The 26,431-nt window shown below is 41.9% G+C and overlaps 1 protein-coding gene across 1 annotated transcript; it reads left to right on the top strand.

Moving 5' to 3' along the window:
- Positions 1-224: 224 nt before the first annotated feature.
- On the top strand, positions 225-25,705 carry TRMT61A (tRNA methyltransferase 61A). The gene is made up of 4 exons (XM_069783367.1): positions 225-482; positions 3,241-3,605; positions 13,191-13,457; positions 22,688-25,705. The coding sequence occupies exons 2-4, from the start codon at positions 3,275-3,277 to the stop codon at positions 23,014-23,016; spliced, it is 927 nt and encodes a 308-aa protein (XP_069639468.1). The 5' UTR covers positions 225-482; positions 3,241-3,274; the 3' UTR covers positions 23,017-25,705.
- The last annotated feature ends 726 nt before the right edge of the window (positions 25,706-26,431 follow it).

Below are 26,431 nucleotides of genomic sequence, written 5' to 3'. Positions count from 1 at the left end.
CCCCTCTGCGCCCTCGAGGCACGGTGAACGGCAGCTGCCCCTCTGCGCCCTCACGGCCCCACAGCCGGCTGGGACCGCCACCCCCCGCCCAGGCGGGACCACCCCGGCCGGCTCGGCGAGGGCTTCCCGGGGGGCTGCCGTCGGTCACCGTCCCCCTCCTCAGGAACGCGGCAAGGAGCGCTGAGAGGACCGGAGGCTGGGTCGGGGCAGCGGCGGGCTGCGGGGCGGAAGGCTGAGGGGCCGGGCGCCTTGATCGGGCTGCGGGCGGTGGGGGCCGAGGGGCCGGGTGGCGGGAGCTGGGGCTGCCCGCGCCGCGCACGGGCGGCGGCGACTCCCCGGCTACCGGCAGGGCTGGCGGGGGCGGAGGCGGCGGGGAGGCGGGAGCGTCAGCAGCCTGCGACCGGGGCGGAAGGAGGCGCTGGGCGGGCACCGCGTGTGAGGAGAGCCGGGCCGGGCCTGCTGGCGGGGCTCAGCCCCGGAAGGTAACGGCTCTGGGGACGGGGCGAGCTGGTGGCTGCTGGGGGGACGCGAGGCCCTGAGGAGCGGCGGGGGCCCTGGGGCGAGGGCGCTGCCGCTCCGTGCGGAGCCGCCGCCCGGGCCCGTCACGGGTTAATGCTGCTCTCTCGCAGGCTAATTCCTCCTCTGACCTCGCCGGCAGGCTCTCTCCCCTTCCCTGCCCGGTCTGTGCTTTTAACCCCCACCCCAGCAAACACCCAATTAAATCAGTCAACCCCGGACACGGCCCCGGCGCAGCCGTTCGGTTCCCGGGTCCGCTGCGACGGGCTCACGCGCTCCCAAGGGCGCGGAACGGCGTTACCCCCCTCCCGGCACGGGAGCCGGGCTGCCGCTGAGGGGGCGCGGGGAGAAACGGCCCCCGGGAGGGCGGGAGGCCCTGCGACCGGGGACAGCCTTTCTGCAGCGGGCGGCCAGGTAGCGGATTCACCGGCCTTCCTGTTACCGGGATGGGGGGCTGCGCTGCCCGGGAGGTGAGACGGTTACGCCTGCCTCCGCCGCCTCCTCCTCCTCCTCCGGAGGTTCCCCCTGCTGCCGTGTCAAGCAGCCAGGCATCTCGGAGAGGGAAGAGGCAGCCTGGAGGTCTGTGTGGAAGCCAGTCAGGAGAGGGAGAGGTGGATCTGGGTTTGGTTGAAGGGAACACAGAATCACTTTAGGGGTTTAACTTGTGAGGCTGCAAGGGATCGCCTGGGTCATTGAGTTTGGGTCGCTGCAGTCGAGGGAAATGTAAAGTTGAGGCAAGCCCATTGAAAAGTCCTAACCCCTTGCCACAAGCCACTGCCTCACCTTCCCTTCTACTGCTACTCCACAGCACCATGTGGCAAAAGTAATACTGTGCTACCCAGAGAGTAAAGGAGACACAGGTAACACCAATGCAGGAGGCCCCGCGTTGGTAGGGCATGGAAAATTATTGAAAATGAATGAAAACGAGTGCTTGTAGATCGCCGTGCTCCTTATCATAGCGGGAGACAAAGAAACTACCAAAACTACTCACAGACCCCAAATTTAGTGGCAGGTGAGAGCTGAGCCCGAGAGATCTGTAACTTGGGATGTCAGCATACACTGTTGTGACAATTAGCTGTGCAAAGTGGAGCGGCTCAAAGGAAGGCAAAGAAACTGGAAGCCAGTTTGTGTAATCAAAGAGAGAATAATTCTCTCCATGTCCTTCCAGACATGCTGCAGGAATGTTGCTTTTGCACGTGGGTGTAACTACAGTCTAAATAATGTGAAAGAAATGGATTACAGTCAAGATCCTTTCAGATGGTACTGTTCTAAGAGCTGAAAACTACATCGCATTAATAGTATCTAGAGTGAGAACTACAAGTGTCATTTATGAAAGATTAAGACATTAATATAATCAGAAGGTGCAAGCTATAAAACATGGTTAAGCATTTGTACTATCTCACAAAGTCCAGTATGTATATGTTTCTGAACTCACGGGATGCCCTTCTTAGTATTTCACCATATGTCCAGACAGGCCTATTCTGCTTTGGCATTTGAATACCTTATGCAATAAGCATGTCATAAGTTATGGAAGTTTTGGCCACAAGCACATCTGTCTATCAGTCTCAGTGACTGCAGCGGAAAAATTCTAAATCTAGCTGCTTAACAGCAAATTGAACTACAAAAAATTCTGGTCAACAAAAAAAGACTAGAATTTGAGAACTAAAAGTTTTTAATGAAAATGATGAAGTAGGACCAAGCTATTACACACTCAGTACAAAAGCACTGGAATCAAGTCATTGTTCTGAAACTAAAAGTAACACTGCTTTTAATTCTGTAGTGGAAGAAGTACCAGAAATCTGACTTTCAAAGCCTTCTGTCATAGGCTTTAATTTCTGGTTTTGAGATTACTTCCTTCCATGAACTGATCAACCTGCAGCTTAGACAGTTAGCTGCCATATCTGAAACGCAATGCCAGGTTTCATTGTAAGCTGCCTTCTCATTTCTAGATTATCTTCTCAAAGGCAACAAAATTTAATTGTAGTTCTCCAAACAGCTCTGAGATCATGGGGCTAAAGTGATGCAACTGTTCGCATTAGTTTGCAAATGGTTGTTTACATTTAGTTGCAGCACAGATCACTTTCCGGACAATTACTTTGCACCCCCAGTGGCATATTAAAGGCCACAATATTGTTCTTTTCCTTTTAGTTAGTCATATTTATGCATAAATTAATGCAGATACTACCTTTATCCTATCTCTAAACCTTCATTTGGAAGACTTTCAAGTAAACTTTTGTTAGTGGTCCTAATAACTAGTGATTGATATCCAGGCAAGTAACAGTTGTCTTATGTTGTAAGTCACCAAGGAATAAGCCAGCAGATGGAAATAAAAGTTACTACTTAACAACAATACTCTGAGAGCTTCTGAACTGGAATTGAACAGAGTGCTGAAGTTGATACTACCTTGCAAGTTTCTCAGTAGTATTCTGGAGCAGGCTGAGTAAATTATAATTTATTTCCTAAATTTTCTTTAAAATGTACCATAAAATGGGAAAAATACAGGTTATATTAAAATCTGTGGGATCTTTCCATTGATTTTAATTGGATCAGCAGTGCAGTGGCAGGGAGGTCCCTGAACTTCATGGAGTTCTCTTGCTATCATCTTATTTGCACAGTATGGTTTTGTTCTGTATTGGGGAAAATAGAATTACTTGGGTTTATGTCTGTAGTTTCAGCTCCATTGTGATCCTGCAAAACTCTCTTGGCATATTTGTTCTCTTCTAGGTGACAACCACCAGCCAACTACAAGACTGTCACAATGAGTTTTGTTGAATATGGAGATACGATAAAGGATGGTGACACAGCTATTGTGTTCTTGGGCCATGAATCCATGTTTCCTGTGAAAGTCCAGCATGGCACTGTAACTCAGACTAAGTATGGGGTCATCAGGCATTCCACGGACCTCATAGGCAAGAAGTATGGCTCCAAAGTAACGTGCAGTAAAGGAGGGTGGGTGTTCATTCTTCATCCAACTCCAGAACTGTGGACTATGAATCTTCCGCACAGAACACAGATTCTGTATTCCACTGACATCTCTATAATCACCATGATGTTAGAACTGAAGCCAGGCTCCATAGTGTGTGAATCAGGTAATAATTAATATGTTGAAATCCTTTATTAAGAACTAACACTTTAATGAAAAAACAGGCTTATCTTTACATTTTGCAAAAGGTCCCTTTTTTTTCCATTGTGATATAATTTTCCCAGTCTACACATTGAGTAATTCTATTTCATGTGCACGTGTTATTGGCTGCTGTTTCTTCAACAAGTGATGTTACCTCAGTATGCTGGCCTTACGTACAGGTATACCTTTCAGTATGTGTTTGATTAATTTTCTTAGAATAAATATATAAGCGTTTTTCTTTCCCTTTTCTAAAACTGTTAAGTACTTAAAAATATTTTTAAATACATGGTTTGAATCAAAATTCAGGCTTTGAATTTGCAGTTTCAGAGAACAGAGTTGAGATCACCCAGTGAAAGAGACTGTGATGATAGGATGTTGAGCTAATAAGGGAAATAAATTGGCAGTATTTATATAATGTGATACCATATAAGTACATGTATTGCATCTTTCTCTTCCAAAGTCTGATCCACTTGTAGCACTCCAACTGCATGCAAAGTCACTGTAGCCATATAATACAATGGATGATGTGTTCATCACAGGGCTGTGTTTTGTTTCTAAACTTGGTTTAATTTATTATGGCTTCCATGATTTTGCTTAATTTGCAAGTGAGGAAATTTTATATTAATAGATATTTTCCTGGTTAAATACAGTTTATAGTAATGCCTTCATGACTTTATTACTACAGGCAGTATGAGGTTTGCTTGATTTGAGTGCATCTCTGTAGTTTGGAAAAATATGAACTGAGGTAGTTTGTCCTTGTTTTTTTCTGGTTGTTTCCTCTGAGTCTTTTTATGAAGCAGTTTCATACACTTCCCTCTCAAGCATAGATACAGCAAAGGATCAGCATGACAGGATTGTGCTGCACTGCATTTTCTTGCATTAAACATTTCCTGTTCCCACCCAAGCGTAATTTTGGACAGCTTTTCAAGCCTAATGACCACTTTCCAACACAATTGAAACACCACTTATCTCTGCATCCAGTTGCACCCATTAAGAAGGAGGTGGTATATCGAGCTGGTTGCTGTATAGCAGCACTTGAAACAGGCAAAGCCATATGCAGAAACCTCTGGTACTGCTCAAATGGTTGGGTCCTACGAGTTTATAATTTGGTTTGTAGGACAATCAGGCATTTTTAGGGTTGTCATGGGAAGTAGCAGTATTGATCATTGGGCAGCTCTTCACATCTTCCCCTCCCTGCTGTGTTTAGACAGAATGGGAAAAATAAACACAGCTAATTATTCAGGGTGAGGGAGGTTTGAATTGCTCCATGTTCTGTCTCACTTGGAATAGTCGAATGTTAAAGTACAGAGCTGCAAATATGTTTTCAGTAATGTCAAAGATACCTAGAGAAGCTGAAAATGTTTGAAAGTTCATTTATCTAAACAGCTAAGAAATGGAAACACTTGATGAGATAACCTATTCAGATTCCCAAAAATGTTGTGAGTCAAAAGTCATAGCCACAAACAATCCTTTTTGCTAACGGGAAACTGTCCCCAGGTTTATTATAATGCCTATGCTGTCAAAGTATTATAACTTCAGCTTTCTGGGAAAAGTGAACAGTTTTACTACTATAGTTTTGCTTGTATTGCTTGAAAGATTCACTGTTCACGAAGAAAGAAGGAAAAAGTATTGCATCAAATTCATCTGGTTAACCTTGAAGCAAGAGATAACTGCAAATGTGCTTGCAACTGACCAGAAGTGGTGATTTGAATTAAAAATTTTACAGATATTGACAACTGGAGCCTCCAGTGTGATGATGTAACCTACTTTGGTGCCATTCTAAATTAGAATGTATTCAGTGATCCAAAATCATTAGTTCTAGATTAACCTTGTGTGGCCCAGACAGAACCAGCCCAATGGCGATTAATAGAAACAAGACAGGAAATCTGGTCTAGTAATGACATTTGAGTCTGCTTCCTGCTGGTGCTGGTTTTAGATGTATTTTGAGCGTTAATTAGCATGGAGGTCTGTCTTTTTTATTATTTGAAATCGAACTGATATACATAGTTGCTGTACGGACTGGCAAAGTAGGCACTGTAAACAGACCAGGCTCTCTTCCTCTTGTCTTACTAATTAGACTGTGGAAGAGTACCCTGCATTTACCCAGTGTAAGCAAGCAGAATGTATGAAGAAAGGATCGATAAAGTGAGATGAAATACCCTCTGTGTCATGTTGTAATGCTGTGAATATGAGTGTAAATGATCTTCTGTGTGTGATTAGAAAAATCCAGTAGAATAACTAGAAGGCTTAATTTTATATCACTTGAATTATGCAGTTTAAATTGATTAGTCATGATTTGTCATAAATGATACAAACATATTAATGCAGTTTTTACTATTTTTAATCATCTTTAATAAATACATAAAGAGCAAGCTTGTCAGCAGTGCATGCATAATTAAAATGATCCAAGTATACTCTATTGAGGCTATGAGGGAACTCGGCATCTGCCTGATGTTTCATGATGGAGGTGTAGGAATATGATCCTTTTTCTTCTGCTAATCTCTAATTTATAAAGGTATGTTGAGATTTAAAAACTGTTAGCACCGTTGCTGGAGCTAAGATCTCTTGAAAGCATTGGTCCCTGGTCTGAGGAATTCCCCTCTCTGATAGTCTTTAACAGCTGAGTCTTTCCAGAATTAAAGGATACTTGAGATAGCTGCTAAAATACCTTCTGTGGGTGGCCTGGTAGTGTGAAACTTTAATTCGTCAGGTAACTCTGATCCCATTTGCGTTCATTGCATGTGCAGCCACTGTCTAGATGAAGGCATGAGCTGAATCTTTTTTTTTGTGTGGCTACACTCTCCAACACTAATCTTGATGTCAGCTTCCCAGGCAAGGCTATTTTCAGTCCAGTGATTACAGCTGCCTGTAGTAAAACAACTCCATTTGACAACAAATATTGAGTTTTTTACATTTATTTTTATACTACATCTGAACCAATATGAAACCTTCCAAATATTTTTTCCAATCAAAAGTGTGTGGAACCCTTTGTTTTTAATTCCCAGTCCCCACATATCGAGGCTGTTTTACTGTCCTCTCTCCCTGGTGAGACCTGAACAAGTGTCTGTCCTAACCCTCTAAATTGCTCAGGGAATGCAGTACAGCACTGTGAAACCTCATTTAATCTGATAAATCTCAGAAATATTTGGCTTCGATGGAGCATTGTATTTAGACAAAATGTAATTTAGTCAAAAGTATTCTAACCACCATCCCAGTGATCCTTCAGCAACCAACAAAATCAGACTCACATGAGCAAAAATGTTAATTGGATTTTTCGTTTCCCTTCAGCTAAATCCCAAATTGAGAATTGCTAAACCCTGTTCATTGCCACACAGCAATGGGTTTCTGAGCCCACAGACTGGATTTCTGAAGACTGAGAACAGTATTTTGGGTTCTTATGGTTTCTCTGTGGAGGAGTAATGAGAGCTGCTGGCTGGCCTTACACTAGAGCTTCTCAAAAATAATTATGAAATTTTCAAACTCACAGCCTGGCTATAGATTTTGTTAAGAGTACACGCATAAAAAAATAATGAGGACTTAATGATTAATGGATACTCAATAAATGATTAATAGTTTATTGTGGAGTCCCAGCAAGTCAGCTGTATACTTACGACTCTTCTGAAGCGCTTATAGACTTTTTGACAAATACTGCTCATGTCTTTACAGTTTTTGTGGCATAAGTATATGTAAACTGTTTGCAGCTCTATCTTTAGTGTAAAATACAGACCAAAGTTTCTAAGTATTAATTTGATTTTGGAATGTGCTCATACTAATTAAGTCAATGTTTTATAATGTCTCCCTTATCTACCTCTTAGCAGCTGTTCAGGTTAGAGTGTGGGAAGAATTCGAAAACCTGATCCTTGTATAGCACCTTCTGAAGTATAAGAAGGGCCTCATCAGTACAAACATCAGAGAGCATAGTATTCTCTTGACATACCAAACAACTGAACCAAAACTGTGGCCACATGAGGCATCCCTCTAATGTATTCAGACTTGTGGCTGACCTGCAGCTGATGAGGAATGCTGTTCATACCCTAAAGCATTTGTTTCCAGACCTTCTGGACTCACTTTCATCTTATCATTTCACTTGACCACCACGTGCATTTCTCATGCAGCTCTGAACTTAACAATACTATATCCGTTTGCAGAAGAACCCTCCCTAAAGAACTCTGACTCTTGAATCTCTAAGGAAGAATTCTTTTCAGTTTTCACATTCCCATTCCTTTTGTAGGCAGTGCCAGCCTTGAAAACTTCCCTGCTATCCTTCCCCCAACTCCTCAGTCTGCTCAGTGTGCAGTGGCCCTCTCTGACTTGCAGGCTGCTGCCTAAAATGTCTATTTCAGCATGGTGTCCACAACAGATAGGCAGGAGAAAGAGCTAATCTTCTGTAAAGGGAGCTTCTTGATTTGCTGTTTCCTCTTTCAGCTGCCAGCTCATCTCCTTGAAACGCTTTCCCTCCCTGTCCTCCTCCCTCTCTTTGTCCCTGCTCTTGCTGTGTCTCACCTCTGCCACCATGATTTGTGCCTTTGACTATCTTCACAGTAAGATCTTAGGGTTAGTTTCCATCAGATGCTTAGTATCTCTTAATATATTTGCTAAGAATTATTAATGATTTTCCTGTTACATAAACTTGTCATGTACAGTGAGCAGTCTTTCTCTGTTCAGTGTTTCTTGACAGATAGTAGCTGTGGAGTTATTAGCTCTGTCTAAAGATTAATTTTCCTTTGGTTTTGAGGCTCCTTCCGTTCTCATGGCTGACTCATGACCTGTCTTACTATTTGCTAGGTCTAAGTGGCGTAGCTAGGAGACAAATACAGCAACACTGTCATTGTTTTGTTGTATTTGCTCATTTTAGAACATCTTAGGTAGCCAAATTTTGCAGCAGAAACTTCAGTTCTATTAAAATGTTATTAGATACTGTATTGACCCAGTATTAAGTAATGTTCCTTATACTTTTTCACTTTTCCTTTTTTCGAGCAATATGAACCTATGTATGCACTTAAGAGCTTCTTCAGCTTTATTCCAAAATGCATTTGCTTATGCACTCCTGTAAATATCTATAGGTCCTAAATCACAATTTGTAGTTCCTTTTTTAAAAAGAAGCAGCCATGATGAGAAATTTTTAGGGAAGACAAGCCAAGCGATAGCCTGCAATGAGGAAATGTAGTGGAACGCAGAATCAGGTCACTTATGTTTATAGCATGGGTGGGATTCCAAAAGGTTAGACAGATATGCTTTGCAAGAAGAAAACAAGACTAAACAGAAAACTGTAAAAATGCACTCTCTTACTTGGTTATCAGTCAAGTGCTATGCTAGATACTGTGGTAACACTCGTGTTTCTGTTGACAGTGTTCTGATGTGTATCTATACTGTGTTGAAATAGCACGCGTTATTTTTGAACAGCTCAGATGTTGTCCACTGCAGCTTTGAAAAGGTGAGAAATGATCTTAATGTGGACATTGTCTCAAGATGGCTGAAGTGTGTGGAGGCTTCTCTGTGGAAAACCTGTCACTTGAATAAGCAGAGAGTGAGAAGAACAGATCTGTTTGAGGTCAGGAGAATGATCAGGGAGTTCATCTGATCAATACTTAGTTGTCTACAAATCAGAAGGAGGTATCAGTAAGTGCTGAGCTAGAGTGTTTCATCTAGGTGTTGACTTCTTAGGATTGAGATCCCTCTAAAACTGCAGTGTTTTCCTTGTCTTGGGAGAGGGCAGAAACACTCCCCTGAGCTTAAATGTATCAGAGAAGAACAGAGTGTGCTTGAGCTCAGGAAGAAGGGAAGGATACTACATCCGTCTGCAGGGCCATTAGCCAACTAACTCGTGGTTTTAACACACGATCTCAATTCATGCCTTTGGACTGAGATGGACCACTTTCTTAGTCTACATACTGATCCCCTACACAGTGCCTCCTCCTCAGATTTTGAGCTTTGAGTATGGCATATTGGGGACCCTGTGGTGTCTCATTAAATGCCTTCAATGCAGATGTCTCCTTTTTGACCAAGATGCTTAAGATCACAGAGTAGTCAATGTAAAAGAGCATCATATTTTCCAAAGGCATTAGCAATGACCTAAGTGCTCACCTAAGTGAGCTCTAAAAACAGCAGCTGTGGTGTTAAGAATGTCTTCAGTACAGTTTGAATTATCGTTGTTTTACCTCTCTTCTATAGGCGCCATGATTAATACGCTGTAGTCAAATGGGCATTGTCTTGTGGTAAAGAGCAAATAGTTTCTAAGGCTATTTATAGTGCAAGCTGTCAGAAAGGCAAGCGTCCTGGTATAAAAATTATAAACTGTATTTGTTCTACAAGTTGTCTTACCTTCCGCTTTCTTGGTCAAACCAGGAACACAGGCATTTCACCACACCTGTATGAGAATGAAAATCTATTGAAGTCCATCCAGTTCTTAACTTGTATTTTCTGATACAAAATAGTCATTTTTGAGCATTCAGTTTTTTGGTTCATTGCTATACAGGTAATTCAGCTATGATATTTCAGGTTTGGTAGCATTCTAGTTCATGTCTTCAGTAGTACTCCTTGCATTTTGCTGCTTTCCTGACTGATTCTGTATCATGCTAACGATACCTGTCATTTCCCAAAGAAACCTGAATCTGACTAGAACTTATTCCAAACTGGTGCCTAAGACTCTTTGAGTCATATTTTGCCAAATACTGCTTTTTCCAGTAGTGATCTTGAAATAAGAACAAAGAGAAATTGAAAAGGAATTGAAAAGGTGGTAGGAGGGCTCAAGTGTTGACTGTTGCAGATTTGCAGGGGAGAAGGTGAATGTAAACATTCATCTCCCCTTCTACAACATCAGAGGAACATAAGGTTGAACCCCTGCCTTCTGTAGACAGTGCTGATGGGGCTTTAGGGGTTGTGTTGAGTATGGACTCATGCTGAACTGCCAGACCCTCATATTCTTAATGAATTACATCAAGCGTGCTGAACTATCAGGCACATGAGAGTTGAGGGTCATCATTTCACAGGACTGAGTTCAGAATCTGTCATCTCTTCAAGGATAGATTTTACAATGGTGCACGATTCATAACCGTCTTTGTTTCTTGCAGTTTTGAGAGTGTTGTCACGGAGAAGGCAGGCAGCATCTTCAGAAATACTCTCATTAATGATGTTAGTGTGATAGAATTTGATATGTTAAAATGTGATACATATGTGTTATTCTCATGTTTGTGGTAGCCACTCAACAATAAATAATTCCTGGCAACCTTGTTTAACAAAAGCTCAGTCTGTAATACGCCTGCAAGTGGTGACTTCCAACATCCTGGTTTTAGTTCAGGATTTGGCTTGGAGTGTTTGTGAATAAAAAAAAGAGTACAAGAAAAGAAGCCAAAAATACTTAATGGGTTTTCCTAGGAAGGAAACAAACAGTATCTTCTGTGGTGTTTTTAAGAGCAGATTTAAAAGGAAAGTGATTAAAAATGTAAAAGAATATGAATAAGGAAACTGGATACATGCACAAGCTGCCTCTCCTGCTTACAGCCCAGCTGTGCTGACAGGCCTTCTGTTCACTCCTTTAGATTAGCAGAGAAAGATGCAGAAAGTGTGCAGCATGACCCATTTGAGAGGTAAAATAATTAAATTCTGTCAGTTTGCAAAAGTTCTCAATTGTGCAATAGTGCCTTCTGGCATGAAATGTAAAGGCAGAATTTCAGTCATTTTAGCATCCTGTGAACAATAGTTCACTGCTCTTGTCATTAAAAAAATAACCAAACCATGAAGTGCTTTCTTTGCTATGCACATATATCATTGAGTTTTTACAACCACATGGCTGTTGTGCTACCATTACTCCTTTTGACCAGGGAAAAGTTTATGTTGACATTTAGAGCCTACAGATGCCATGACCAGATAGTTTTTCATGTGTGCACATGCAAGTGTCTTTTGCCTTTTGTTTGCTTTATTTTAATACTGGCATGAATGCACAGATTTTCCCTTTAAATAAATGTGTGTGTCACAGTTTCTCTTTTCCCTTGGACCTCTCTGAGGCCAGTGCTAAAATCTGTAGGTCCTCTCTCCCTGCCTAATCTGCCCCATTAAAGTTGGGGGGAAGGTGCTAGTCTGCCTGTTGGGGTCAGAGCCCTCTCAGAGGGAAGCAGAGGAGCAGTGCTGATTCCGCAGTGCAGGCGGTTGTTCCGGGGGCAAACATGGGCCCTGAGCTCTGTTTACAGTCTGAATGGCTCCCCTTTCAGAGCTGTCGGATTAAATGCAGTGCCACAAGAATGTTTCTCCCCTTACGTGACTAGAGGGCAAGAACCTTGGATCCGTCAGTAAACTCTGACTTCCTGAACAGTTACGGGAAGTATTGCTCCAATTAAGCAGCTGTACCAGCCCCTGTGTCCCCTAATTAATTTCCTTTCTACTAGTTTCTGAGCTTTCTCCACCACTGCTGTACTTCAGGTTCTGTCCTTTATAAGTTTTTTAAGATTTATGTTAGTTGAAAGAACTTGCTTCAGGCTGAAATTTAGCCTGAACAGTCATTGAAGATAGCTAGAAATAGATTTTCTTTCTACAGGAGAAATGTGTTCCAAGTACAGAATTATAAATCAGTAAACACAGATAATTTGGGGTTGCTGTGGGGTTTTGAGTTTGGGGGGTTATTCAGTTAAATGCCACTTGAGTGAGTAATTTGCAATTTGAATTGGTATATGGGAGTTTTCTTCAGTGAAAACACTGGTTATTAGTCATTCATCTATTTAATACTCCAATGGATCATTTAAAAAAAGTTTCCTAAATTATCGAACTAAAAGAAGGAAAAAAATCTGTGTCTTAATAGTTAGTCCGTGGTTGTACATCATAATTGTACTTACATACAATTTCAGGTATGTGATGGATCTCATTAGACTTCGCTAAGATTGTGTAGGCATGTATGTATGTAAGCCACATGTGAAATCAGGTTGTTTGGTCAGTGCGACTCTAAGGAGCCCGGAGGCCTTAGTTTTGGATAATGTCAGTGGGAGCTGAGGATGGCCAGTGTCTCTTAAGAGGCCTGGGCTAAACAGACTCCATATGCTGAAGCCATTTGTTTGCATGGATATCAATAGGACTTTCAAACACGGACCCTTGCCAACATCTCTTCTTTGTTTTAATGAAGTATAAGGTTTTGAAAATACGTTAAAATTTGCCTTCATCTCTTTTCACCCTCGAAGAGTCTGGCACTTTGAAAAAACTCTCTGGATAATTTCCCTGAATTTTTCCTGTTGCATTTACTTCCTCCTGTTGTCTTGTGGCACTTGTTAGAGCTATAGCTGACCTTTGACATTACTGTTCTACTCCAGGGAGAGAGGACAGGTCCTGAGTTTGCCAGATTTTTAATTAATGCTTTGAGGACCCTAGAGACTGTTTCCTATGTCTTTTAGTCCCCCTCTCCTTGTGAAGGAATGACTGTTCTCTTTCAGTAGTTTAACCAATGGTTTATGTTCATTTGGGTTTGGGGTAAGTGGACTTTGCGTTTTGGCAGGACTAATGGAGAAGACCTTTGTTCTAATGTTTAGCACTGTCAAAAGATATTTCATGAGTTGTTTGTCTTTTGTAGGTACGGGCAGCGGATCCCTCTCCCACGCTCTCATCAGGACAGTGGCTCCCACAGGGCACCTGTACACGGTGGAGTTCCACCAACAGAGGGCTGAGAAGGCCAGGGAGGAGTTTCGAGAGCATGGGGTGGAGCATCTGGTCACCGTGACCAACCAGGATGTCTGCAAAAATGGGTTTGGTGTCTCAAACATTGCAGATGCCGTGTTCCTAGATATTCCATCTCCATGGGAAGCCATAGGACATGCAAAGTCAGCATTAAAACCTGAAGGTAACTGCACTTGCCTCTTTCTGTTTGGGAAGTACTGTGCATACACACATCTCTGCCTTTGAGCCATACACTAGATCTGCTTGCTTCCGTTGTGTGATCACTGTTCTCAAATGTCAAAGTCTCTAGGCATTTCTAAGGCTGAAAAACCTTCAAAAGAAGTCTTCAATTTACAGTGGAAGATTTGAAAGGACAAGAACAACTTTTTCCTACAGGCCTGTGCTAGCTACAATTAGCATGGGCAGTTTATAAAAAGCCCTTTGAACCTCTGTCAGGTGCATTTTGCTAGATCTGAGGTGTGTGCAAAGCAGCAGTAACGATAAATGCTGAAAGCAAATTTTTTCTGCAATTCAGTGCAAAGGTGTTTGTATAAAAGGTGTTCAGATGCACTTCACATCAATCATTGCAGATTTGGACCTATTCAACAGAGCACCCCATCAGTAATGTTAAAGAAAATGTGGTTATACTTAAATATGCTTGCCAATTTCTGCCTTAAATCTTTGCTGTTGGAGCTAATGAGAAGTTTGCTGTTGGTTGCAGTGGGAAAGGAACATAAAGGCTGTTATAGCTTATGCCAGTTATTCTGGGATTGTGACAGCAAGTGAGAACTGCTGTTGAAATTTTTGATGGATTTAATCAGTTTATTATAAATCTTTTCCCTATTGAAAAATCAGCTTCAGTGAATAAATCATTTTTTCATCCTGGAATGAGTTTTCCCCTAAGTAGTGTTACACTAATGTAACCATACTGTTGTGGATCTGAACTAACTTGCGCCAGATCACTTCCATCTACAAAAGTGACTTTTCTAATCAAGAGAGCATGGAGTGCTGAACAGTGCATGTGCTGGGACATGAGTTTAATAAAATTTGATTATGTGCCAAGGCCCAGTTCTTTGTTAAAATATGTAATCACAGGCCTGACTAAGTGAATTACTAGGTCTTCTTGAAATCACAGGATTTAAACTTGTCTTTAAATGTCACTGAATATGCATTACCTTGCTGAGTCAGGACTGACCCAGCTGTTAGGCTACCTCAGCTACTACTGAAAATTTTCTAGAAGCTTTCTGATACCAATGTAACACACACTTTCTTTAAAAAGTGAATAGGTAGAGACTTGCTAACACTCTGTACCTGCAAGAGTTACAGCTTAATTTGTAGCTTCTTTCCAGTGTGTCCTGGGAAAAAATAATTTTCACTGCACTGTACAATGCCCTTCCCATGCTCAAATTATCTAATCTAGTGAGCACAACACTCAGCTGACTTCCCAGCTTAGAAGGCGCTGCATTGCGCAGGCCAATTTGAATTATTTAAGTAGTGTATGTTTAGAATACTAAGCAGAGCTGCTTAAACAGTTCCAAGTTGTGAATTCTTGTCTCACTCCAGCATTTGCAATCCTAGAAAAGGTATTATAGTCCCAAACTGGCCATACCATCTGGCTATACTTTTCTGTGCTATGCTACAAGGTTACATCTGCTTAGGCAGTATAAATAATACTTTAAAATCCCACATTTTTGTGTTTGTGAAGTGGCATCATGCACTTTACGTACCAGTCAAAAGGTGAAGTTGCTGTTCCTTGCTGCAGTTTTTGCTGCAAACAGCCACCAGTGTCTGAGATCTGGTATTAGTCTAAGGCTCATCTTTTGGGTTTCATAGTACCTGTCTGAGCCAGGGGGCATTTTTTTTAATTTTGCATATAAACAAAATCTGTTTTTCGTATAAAATATAATTGATTGTAGTAGTAATAGGTACAGACTTACACACGTTTCTGTTTTATTCCAAATCACGCAGCTATTTTTGTTGTGGGGTTTTTGTACTGCTGTAAAAATCTAAAATATGATAGAAGGGTATCTGTAACTGCTTCCCTTTCCCTACCGCAGGCAGATAATTTTATAGTGCTCCTTTGTTTTGTTTTCGAATAGTTAAAGCTCTTCTGCAGTAAGAACAGTCTGTGCACATACTGCCGTTGTTCACCGCCATTCCAAGGGTTAGTATAGTGATAAAGCATCACTGGAGAAAAGGAGTTGTTCCACTCTTTTCGCTCCACCCTCTCTCTCTCACATCTGGACAGGGTCACATTTGAACCATTCTTACTGTGGGTTTTATTGTGATGTGCCATGCAAATATCGCAGCTGTACTGCCAGATAGTGATAATTTATTCCCTAAAGTCTTAAGGTACTTTGAATGAAATCAGAGCTAAGGAAGTTCAATGTATAGCGTCAGCTAGCCTCCTCTTTAAAACCGCAATAGTCATTATAGAGTGTTCAGCTGCGACAGTGTGTATGAGAGAGTTCTTAACCTTAACAAAACCTTATCATATCAGTGTTTTCTCTCCTACTTAAGCTCAAGATCCTGAATAGTTGCAGCTTCTAGCCAGCTGAGTGTTAATGATGCTCTTTACAGAGTACATTTATTGCTTGCGTTACGCCTTGCAGTATGCTGTAAATACACTACTTACAGTAGCTTGGCCTCCCATTTAAAGCACTGCCAACCTCTGAAAAGCTAAAAGAATAAAATGGCACAGTAGGTTTGTGACGTGAAGGTTCTTGTCCTCTGGTGATGTGCTCTGCCGACGTTCAGGGTTGCATCTTAACTGCATCTTTCTGTGCTGATTTCACCAGTCACACTTTCAGCAGAAACGCTGCTTGTAATATCCCTCGGGCAGTGCTGCACTGCAGAACTTGCTTTCATTTCCAGACCTGCACTGTTTTTTCTTTGGCAGCATCTGCTGATTAATGCTTTTCTATAGTCATAGCTGCTGTTCCCAGTATCTGACCTTGGTGGTTTTTGCAAAGTTGCTGTTAATCCCTTCAGGTTAAACTTTAAAAATTGTGAATGTAACAAAATGAAAAAATTGTGAGGTAACAAAAATATCCTCGATATTCTACAGTTCTTAAATGCTCTGAAACTTTTGACTCACAGTCATCTCACAGCTGAATACTGTAGTGCTTTGAATATAATTCTGCACCCACCTACTCTACTCTTATAAATATTGTCTATTTCTTCCAAGGCTGTGGAAGATGAGGCAGAAACCCATTTGTACAATAGTTTTCATACAGATTTTAAATTTTCAGGTAGGGAGATGGAAAAATACAGCCTTATATTAGGTCGGATTGGCCTCTCTCATTACAAATCGGTCCTTGGTGGTGTTTAAATTAACAGTCTGAGTCACAAAATTATTAAAACCACCCCTCTTTTATTTCCTTTCTTTCTTTTAAAGACTTTACTCTTAAATGCAGACTTGCCACTCCCTCTTGAGCATCATAAAGCCCCTAAATTATGAGTTTGTCAAATTGTGATCCTCGAGATATCACCTGAATCATGGTGCTCTCAGGTCTCCCCCCAAAACTCTGCAGGGAAAGTTCCCTCTGCACATCTCTCTGTTTGGGCCTCTGTGTTTCCTGCCATCACAGAAGCCCTTCAGCAGTACTGTGCTCTTTGTAGTAGTAGTAGGTTTTCATTTCCAAAGTCTTATATTTGTTTCATTTGTACACAATGGACTTAAAACAAGTCTTGTTTGCATTTTTTTCCCCTTAGCATAGCCATTGATTGTTGTCCTAACCTGCCGGATTTGGTTATTATAGATGCTGTATAAGAGAATAAATAATATCTCATCCTCCCAGTAGCCTGTGGTGCAGGTAAGGCATTGTCTGGTTTAGCTAGTTTCAGTTTTCATTTGGGCTTGCCTTCCTCTTCCCCTGAGCTTTCAGGGAATACCATGTCCATGCAGAAGGTCTCACTGGCTATTTTTCTTGAGTCCCAGAGGTTATTCATGATCGGGTTTTAAACCACCCAGATATGGCTTTGAGGAGCAGCTGAAATCCCTGGCCACAAGTCTCACCCCTGTGGTATCAGGGTAGGGAGTACGCCAGGCTGAATCACACTGAGAAGAGGGCAGTGACATCAAGGCTGATGTTGTTTGGGCTCAGACTACCTCAAGAACACACAGGGAATGTGTTAGGGCAGGAAGTGGAGCCTGACAGTCTAGCATGCTGTTGTCCTCCACCCGTGCAGGTGGTACTCAAGTCAGTATTAACATTTCTCATGTCCCCAGGAGATTGTTTTGAAATAAATGAATGAAGCAATAAGTGCTTGCTGAAATGTTGGCACCAGCCTTTGCTAGTGTGGTACTTGCTTTGATTCGAAGGAAAATTAACTCAAGGTGAGGTTAAAGATCCACAAACTAACTTTAAATTGAAGCATATCCTGTCAACATTGAGGGGCCATCTGGTCTAGTGCAAAGCTGCCCCACTAGGATCTAGGACTGGGTGCTGACCCACAAAGCTTCGTCTGGTTCCCAAGCACTGGCTGCTTGCTGGGCCAGCCCCAGCTGTTGTATCTCATTGGAGGGCATTAACCTAGCTCTGGTGTGTCAGGGGTTGGTAGGTTAGGTGCATGTGATGGGCCTGGCCTGAAGTAAAAGTGATTCTCTCATGTGTCAAAAGTCAAGCAGAAGGATTCCTGCATTGTAATCCATGCTGTGGAATGCCAGCCAAAGCTATTGGCCTTTACACAGTTTATAGGAAGTAGTTTGGGATGAAAGGATCCTCAGAGGAAGTTGTTAAGTTTTCTTCCCCAATTCGGAGCCAACTGATTTTTTATTTTCCTTGTTGCATGCTTTTGCCAGCCCATAATAGTGAGCAGGAATAAATTTCTTTTGAACGATGCACGTACAAATGTAGAGGTTAAGGTCACATTTGCAGAAAATCACATCAAGCTCTTACTAATGAGCTGGCAGGTGATTTGGAGAAAATTTCTTTTCCGAATCAAGAAACATCCTTTAATTTCTTCCAACAGCCGAATCCTCTAATTTCACTTGTCAGGGAAGCTACATCAAATCGCCCACGAGCACACTCACTTAAAGGACGTTCTGTCCCCTTTTACGGAGGCAATATTTTTAGTGTCCTACTAGCGCAGAGTAAATGCCATGGTGATGCTGCTCAGTGACTCTCCTGCCTCACCCCTACATAATGATAATGCTTGTGTGATTTTTTTTCTTTCATGAGATCTTTGTAACATAATCTTCCAATTATGACAATGCACTGAAGTCCCAAAACCCAGAGCTGTATTCTTTTACCAGAGATAAAAATGCTGTGTTATATTCTTTACATCACAGAACCATTTCTAAAATTACAGGCCCTTTTCCTTGGAACTTAATGGTGCTGCACTACATATGTTCTTTTTGCATCTTCTGAATAATATTGGGATGATGAAAAAACCTGTCAGAGCACTTGTGACACATACTATAACTACAGAAGTGAGAGCACATAACTTGGACATGTTTTGTGTATTGTAAGCGTGCACTGGAGTTCTTGTCAATTGGGTAGCACTGCCATATTTTCCATACTTGAAACCTAAAGCAGTTATTAGCTAAATAGAACTGGTAGAGGCGTTAGTCCTTGCTCAGACAAACCAGAAACAAAATTGCTGGAGTTGCACGGGAATGCACCAGTAACTGCTCTTGAAGGAGGAGCAATTTCCAAGGCACTGACCTCCTGGAAAGATGCAAGGGTGTGTCCCTTGATTACTAATTAGATACTGTCTGTTAAAATGTACAGTGCTATGTGGATGCAAATCTTCTCTTTTATTTCCCCCTTCCCTTAAGGTCTCTTCTCTAATCATTCCAGTCTGAATTGTACTTCAATTTTCATATCCTCTTGACCCTATTGCTGGTTACAATGACTGCCAGGACTGTGTGGGCTTGTTCCAGCCTACAGATTCGGGAGATTTAACCTCTCCATTAAATGTTTCAAACTAACTCAGTCCCTGTAAAATTGAAGGTAGAAAAAAATTTAAGTCTTTCATACAGTCTCATTATTCTCTTCTCCTCAGCTGTAGCACTTGTCAAATGCATTATACATGAATAAACACATTTCTAGACAGCTCTTCAGATCAAAAAGCTCACACAGCTTCCCAATGTGAACAGGATTAATCTCAGATAATTACTATATCAATTTATGGTGACACACAGATCTCATTAACCAAATTTAGGAACGGTAGCTTTCCTAAAAGGAGAGCTCTGAAAGAACACAAACTCCATTTGTACTAAAAAGTTTCCGTTCAGTTGTTTTCACTGCTCTCTAGTCTAGTCCACCCCTTTTTGAGCCACAGACAGAGCAGTGTGCCCCAGCGAGCGAGCGGAGAGAGGGAGTACATGTCTTTTCTTCATTCATTAAGGAATCCTTGGCATGGCAAGACAAAGCAATGCATATTCAAGTCCTTTAAGCCCTAAATGCCTCTTGATGTCTAAAGGACAAGAGGGCTCTCAGAGAATCTGAGAATTGTGAATGCTGAAATCTAGATTTATATCTGTTTGGTGATTGTGACAGAAAGGGTGTTGCCTAGCTGGTAATCCGGTGGGGGTACAGGGGACAGCCCACAATGTAGAGAATTCAGAAGCATCTGGTCTGTTGAAGATCTGCTCCTAGAACAGATGAGTATGTCCTTTCGAGTGCTGGTTTTCTGCTGCTTAGAGTCCAGGTTTTTTGCTGTTTAAACACACCACGGCAATTGAAGCTTTCCCAAATCTTTCTATTTTAGACAGCGTCTCACAGGCTGCAGCTGCAATTTCATTTTTGCCTTCCAACCTTCTGCGAACTGTTTGTTTCCCATTGTCTCTTAATGTCTGCTTAATCAAACAAGTCCAGCCTGCAAGTCATGTCCGGCCTGCCCTATGGTGTGTCCAGGAAAAAGCAGAGGAGGCCCTTCTCCCACTTGTTAGGATCCATAAAGACAGATGCTTGGTGGTTTTGCTTCTTAGCTGTTTGTAGGTATATTTATTTGGGAGTGATGTATAATAATAATGAGAACAATAGGTGCAAAAGGGAAAAAAATAAATTGGCAGAACTACTGACACCCACTGGATGCTCTCAGTTATATGGAATACCAGCCGTTACGCTGTCTTCTCACTCTTCATACCTGAGAAGCTTCCAGCAATGCAGTAAGTAAAGTAACATTATTTTTTGCGCTTCCCCTCTGGATATTAGCTATTGCAAGCAAAAGCTTTCTTCCCTACCAAGTGGCTTGAAAGCCTATTTTCTGTAACCCTATGTCCCCAAGCAGTCCACTTTGCAAGGAGGCAGTCTGATAAATCATCACCAAGTTTGGTGTTGACATGCTGTGCTCAGCTGACCATCCCGAGGCAAAATGAAGGGTGCTCTGCCTTTAATTGAAGGCTTCACAAGAACCGTAGGCGGCTCTGCAGCTTGTATGGCAACAGCTGTGTGCAGACTTCTTAGTTTTTGACTGTAAATCTAGAGCATGTGAATTTGAAAGCCTAAACATATCTTGAAACCCTTGTAGTCAGAATAAATAAGAACAGACTTACTGTAAATGTAAATATATTTCCCTTTTTTATTGCAATATAAAACACCAAAACCAAAAAGCCTGAATGAAATAGTAGTAAGTCTCTGGTCTCTCTGCACATTCTTGCTTTGCAGACAAAGAGTTATTGTGAATTGACATTTAGCTAAGTTAGACATTTGTTCACTTCCCTACACAATAAGAATATAACATCTTTCTTTATAACATATGTGCATCATAGTAGCTTTCTAATTATGTAACAGAAATTTCTTCCTCAGCTTTTCTCTTTTACATCTACAAACGTGGTAGAAGTGTGTACTGCTTTGGCCAGAAAAGATTAGCTGTCTGATTCAGAATCATTTTGGTAACCCTGGCCATCCTGATGAACATAAAAATCTAATTTCATGGGAGCTATCGGACTGGGTGTGCAATTAAATCAGCATCAACAGAATTGGTTAATAATGACACATACCAGCATTAATTTTGCAGGTGACTATTAGATTTGGTTTTTAATTGTCACTCGAGGGAATTACTTGTCCAGGGTACTTTGTTGTGAAGATGCATGATAAGAACCCCTGGCTGTGGAGACTTTATTTCAGGACTAAAATTAAATCCTACTTAGTATATGGTGGATTAATGGTCATGGAAGGTGTTCTTCCCCAGTCAGTACCCAGCACATCATTGCTGCACAGTAACTAGAGTGCTACAGTGACGTGACACTTTCAGACCTGATGCTTTCTTTTTTTAGACTTTAGAAACAAAAAAGGAAAAAAAAGGGAAGTTTGAGATAAAGCAGGCTTCATGTAGTCCCAGCATAGCCTCTATTTTTAGCAGGATGCTTTGCTCTCACTTGCATGGGTTCTTTAACTACTTAGACAACCAGTGTTGGAAGGCTTGACTGGATGAGCCTGGGAGAGGGCTGGGAAGGAATGTAAATCAGGTCAGCAACCATTTTCATCTAATTGTAATAAGTAAAACAATAGCTGAAGCCACATTGCCCAGCGTTCCTTCCCCTAGCACAAAAGCCTTTCAGGAAGGGCAGTTGCCTTGTGGGACACTGTGTCCTGGGTGAAAGCACATGCCCTGGCTTTATGGCAGACAGTATCCTTATAATTCTTTGATCTGATTTGGCTGTGGCTTTTCAGAGTAAATCTGAATCATTCTATTCTCAGCTGTTAAGGTGACATTGTAGCACACAGAAAGTTGTAGGGGGCCTATTAATACTCTGTATTTAGAATCAAAAATCTGATCTGTGCAGAGACAAGGAGACAGTGTTAGTTTATCACTTAAAAGTCCTATCCTAGAGTTTTGAAGCAATTGCTGTAAACCTGCCCAATGTGATATCCAGTAAACTTTAATGCTCAGGAGACATGCTAGTCAGCTTGACTAAAAGGGTAAAGCCTTAACAGCACTCCATCTATGGCCTGGAGAGATTACTTTATTCTGTACTCACATACCATCATTCTCAAATAAACACAGCCACTTTTATCAGAGTGTGTGTGCACGCACGCTTATATTCTAATGAAGGCAACTCTGTACAGTGTGTGGAAAATGACTTCTGGCTTTGTGTAGGTGCCAACTCCAGCTCAGTGCCTCGGCCCAGAATAGTGGATAGTGATTCCAAAAGAGTCGCTGCTCTAAAGAGATCAACTTTAACGGTTTTGTTGTGAACAAATGTGGGCAACACTGGATTTGGAAGATGAATGAATTTGCTGTTGCAATTTTTAAAGGGTCTGAAGCATCTTGTGGAGTCATCTGTGTTTGATTTTGTGCTGACGCTTTACACCTGCATAGTAGCCTCATGGAGATTTTCTTGAAAAATGTTTTCACTTTGTATAATAGTAACTCTGTGCATCTGTGAGAATTTGAAAAAAAGATAAAAAATGCTTCATTTTGGGTTTTGCTCTCTTTTCCACTACCTGTCTCGTTTTGCAGGTGGCCGCATCTGCTCTTTCTCCCCTTGCATTGAACAAGTCCAAAGAACCTGCCTAGCGATGGAAGAATTTGGTTTTACAGAGATTAACACCTTGGAAATTCTGCTCCGAGTGTACAATGTAAGGACAATTAGCTTGCAAATCCCTGACCTTGGAGAAGCAGCTGAGGATAATTCTAGCACTGGCTTTGACAGCAGCAACCCATCAAACCAAGGTAGCCTGTGCGCTAATCTGCAGCAAGGAACTGTGCAGTTCAAAAGCGGCGTGCCACTCAGGGAGATGGTTGGTCACACTGGATATCTGACCTTTGCCACCAAGAGCCTGTTTTAGTACATGTTGAGTTTGTGCAGTTTGGAGTGTTTTGTGTGTTTGTGTATGTATTCTGTTTTCGTGGTTCTTTTTTGTAGGGCATCCAAATTTTTACTTGTCAGGGAATTCCATATATAGTCACATTTTCTTGGAATATGCCTTGTTTAAATAGCAGACAAGCATTAACCAGAGCAGCACCAAGGGAATGTTGAAACTCTGGAGTGGTGCTCCACTTGCTGTCAGAAAGAAGATGAAGTAATAACGAATAGCCATTCACTGGAATGTGCAGAATAAAGATCCCCACTGATAAGAAAGCAAAACATACAGTGCACTCATTGCAAATAAGTTGGATTTTTCCTCCTCTTTTCTGAATTACTTTCCCAGGTTTAGTTTTTTTTTCCTAGCACCACTAGACACTTCTTTTTGTAACTTCTCTAGTGTCTGTGTTGCTCTTAGGAATGTGAAAGTGCCTACTTGCTTCCTTTTAGATAGGAAAGTTGCGAGGTCATAGTTTGCCAGCACAACTGATCATAGAATTAGTGTTTCCTTGGAATAGTGTTCGGCTGCACAGGGGATTATTGGCAGTGCTCGGGAGCACAACCTCTCACTCCGTTCCAGGCTGGCATCTGCAAATCATTTAGCTTACACAGAGGTCAAAGAAGTGCGCTAATTGTTGGATTTGGTTTAAAATAGTATATTGTTCTCATCAATTTATAGTAGAAATTTGGACCTGGATTCATACTGTAGTCTTCTAATAGATCATCCGCTTTCATAGTTGATGAATCCACTGTGAAAATTCATTGAACGGGTGGTTAATATTATCTGAACACCTCTTTGTAAGTGGTGTGGCTGAGGTTCTGTTTGTTTGGTGGTTTATGTGCATTATGGTGTACTGCCTTCCTGCAGTTGAATGACAGATTGCTTTTGGCAGGATTTCTGTCTCCAAATTGCAACAACAATGCAAACAGTAAAATCCTCAACCAGCTTTATCAATTAAGTTTTCAGACCATTTACTCTTTGGTCTTCCATACAGAGCTGGTGGTTGTGATGAACTATGTGAATGCTGGATTAAATTTTTTATTTACAGAGTAAAATAATTATGCAAATTTATAAAGTTCCTGGTTTGGTTTTTTTTTTCATGAATTCAAAAATATTTTTATTCCAGCCACTAGTACTGTCTCTGGAAGCATTTAGCTGTGCCTTGCATTTGGTACCTGAATATATCGATTGCCATGTAAGAAAAATAACCATTCATAAACCACTGCCTGAACGTTTGAACCTGATATCCCTCCCCCTTTCTTGACAAAAATAAACAAAGCTAAGCTTTTAACGTGTTATAGCAGAATGCTAATCCATAACGGTTTAAAGAAAGCTCAACCGATCACGACAGCAAAGATAAACTGTTGAGCAGATTAAAGGCAGAAAGCAATTCTGTTGAACTAAATCAGTTATGTAAGTTGGCCTACAACTGTAGCACTTCTCCAGAAATTACGTGAAAGTTCTCTTTCTACTGCTGTTAATGTCCTCCAGAAAGGCATGCAGTAAACTGTAAATACTCTTTGTATGGTTTGGTAGCTGTATTATAGCAACACGCTTGCATGTGTATGCATATGCATGTTTGTGTGCTTAAACCACCAACGATAGAAGTAAGGCTAAGGTACTAACATAAACCAGAAGAAAGGATGGGGAAATACAACATTAAAGCTAAAGGTTGTTCTTAACTTCCGTCAAGGTGATTCTCATTCACTAACAAGTGGGATCCCCAGTCTTTACCAGGGATAATTCCAGCCCTAGACTTGATTGTTTTTTCCTGACAGACTTTATTTTAAAACAGTGTAACATTTAAACAGGATGAAAGAGGAGCAAAGTCACATTTCTGTCCTACAAATAGCCATGGAGTGGAAATACCAATGTGCCTTCATGGAGCCTGAAACAACGCTGATGCCTTTCTGCCTACAAAGCCCAATTCAAAACCCCTTGAAATAAACCATTGACTTTGCATGGTCCCATATTGATTTGATCCCTGCTGAGGAAGAACAAGCATTGCGTAAGAAGAGAAGGATTTCATTTCTGTCTTTGCAATATTAGAAAGGCTTCTGTGTTTTTGTTGCCAATCACAGCTATGGCCAGCAGCACCACACCGCTTTCTGCTGTTGCTTTGTTGTCAGGGTCACAGGGAGGATCCCACACTGTCCAGCATGGATGGTAATGTGCTGCCAGAACCCCCCACTGTTTAATTCTGCTTATGATCACCCGCATTTTACATTCTGGCTACATTCCCTGCCAAAAGTGGTAAATCAGAAACATGGGTCTTTACTGCCACACTGGGAGAATCTGCCTGGGCCATGCTTTCAAAGACTCATTTCTCTTTTTAATATGTTTTAGTCTTCTGTCTGGAATGAAACATCTCTTCTTCTTGCCCTGACACAGTTCAGTCTCACGCTGGCAGGCTGCACGTTTTCATTGCTGCCGTGCGCTTGGATCCCTCAGTTGTTGTGGGCAAGCACCAGTACACAGCTCCGCCCGACAGCCAGGTTCTGCTTGTCCCTTTGCACTCCATGCCCTACAAGCTGGCGTGGAGAGGAGTCTTAGACACCTTGCAACCTACAAGACAAACAGTAATGACTGAGATGAGGCTTGTGAAACACTTGAGAAGTCTGCTGCTGTTCACTGTTTACCTGTGCTTTAATTAAAGCATTACAGATCTGTATCTCACTGTGGTTGTTCCTGCTTACCTGTTAGCACAACACTGTTTTCTTCTGAAGAAGACATGATCATAAATCCTGCTTGAGAACCTTAAAGGGATAAAGTAGCAAAAATGCTAGGAACTCACTCCTCTGCTTAATTTCCTGCTCTGTCTTCTCCTTAGGTACTTTGGGATATGTGATGGTGAGGAGATGGTTCTTCCTGGGAAGTGTTCCAGAGACGAGGGTTCTGGTTCACGCTCACTCCCTTGAGAGTACATCTGTGCTCCATTAGTCCCGGCGAACAGGATGATTGCAGACGTCATGGTGACCTAGAAAGGACGGGGGCCCAGAGATGCAGCAAGCCTAGATCTACTTGTAAATACTGGCGCTCATCCCAGCAGAATCTGCATCATTTAGGTGGATGAATGCACTGGGCAGCCCACGTGTTCATGCCTTACCAGGTTCCTTCTGAACCGAAACTGGAGAAAACTGCCCTCCTGGGCTGCAATTCAGTGGTGTTTGCTGCTCCCAGCTCACCTCTGATGCCAGTGGGAGTGGTGCAGGCTCCGAAAAGGAGGGTTGAGAAATGGCTGGGCTCTCAGAGGCCATTGCTGGGCTCCTTCTCGGCTTCTGCTTGCGCAAATATGGGAGGCACAGTAAGAGCAAAGTGGGAGAGTCAGCATTGCATAACCATGATGTTACACCAAAGGTACGTGCAGCTGTGACTAGTCAAAGGGAGGAAGGGGGTT

Source organism: Haliaeetus albicilla, chromosome 5, assembly GCF_947461875.1.
Source record: "Haliaeetus albicilla chromosome 5, bHalAlb1.1, whole genome shotgun sequence".
NCBI classification, from domain to species: Eukaryota; Metazoa; Chordata; class Aves; order Accipitriformes; family Accipitridae; genus Haliaeetus; species Haliaeetus albicilla.
Note: the sequence above shows the minus strand (reverse complement) of the source record. Positions and strands in the feature narration are given on the sequence as shown.

What these genes read in the sequence shown, in the direction of transcription:
- TRMT61A (XM_069783367.1), top strand. Translation starts at nt 3,275, where the DNA reads ATGAGTTTTGTTGAATATGGAGATACGATAAAGGATGGTGACACAGCT. An exon ending in CTCCATAGTGTGTGAATCAG is followed by an intron (nt 3,606 to 13,190) that starts GTAATAATTAAT and finishes TGTCTTTTGTAG; the next exon opens with GTACGGGCAGCGGATCCCTC. An exon ending in GTCAGCATTAAAACCTGAAG is followed by an intron (nt 13,458 to 22,687) that starts GTAACTGCACTT and finishes CTCGTTTTGCAG; the next exon opens with GTGGCCGCATCTGCTCTTTC.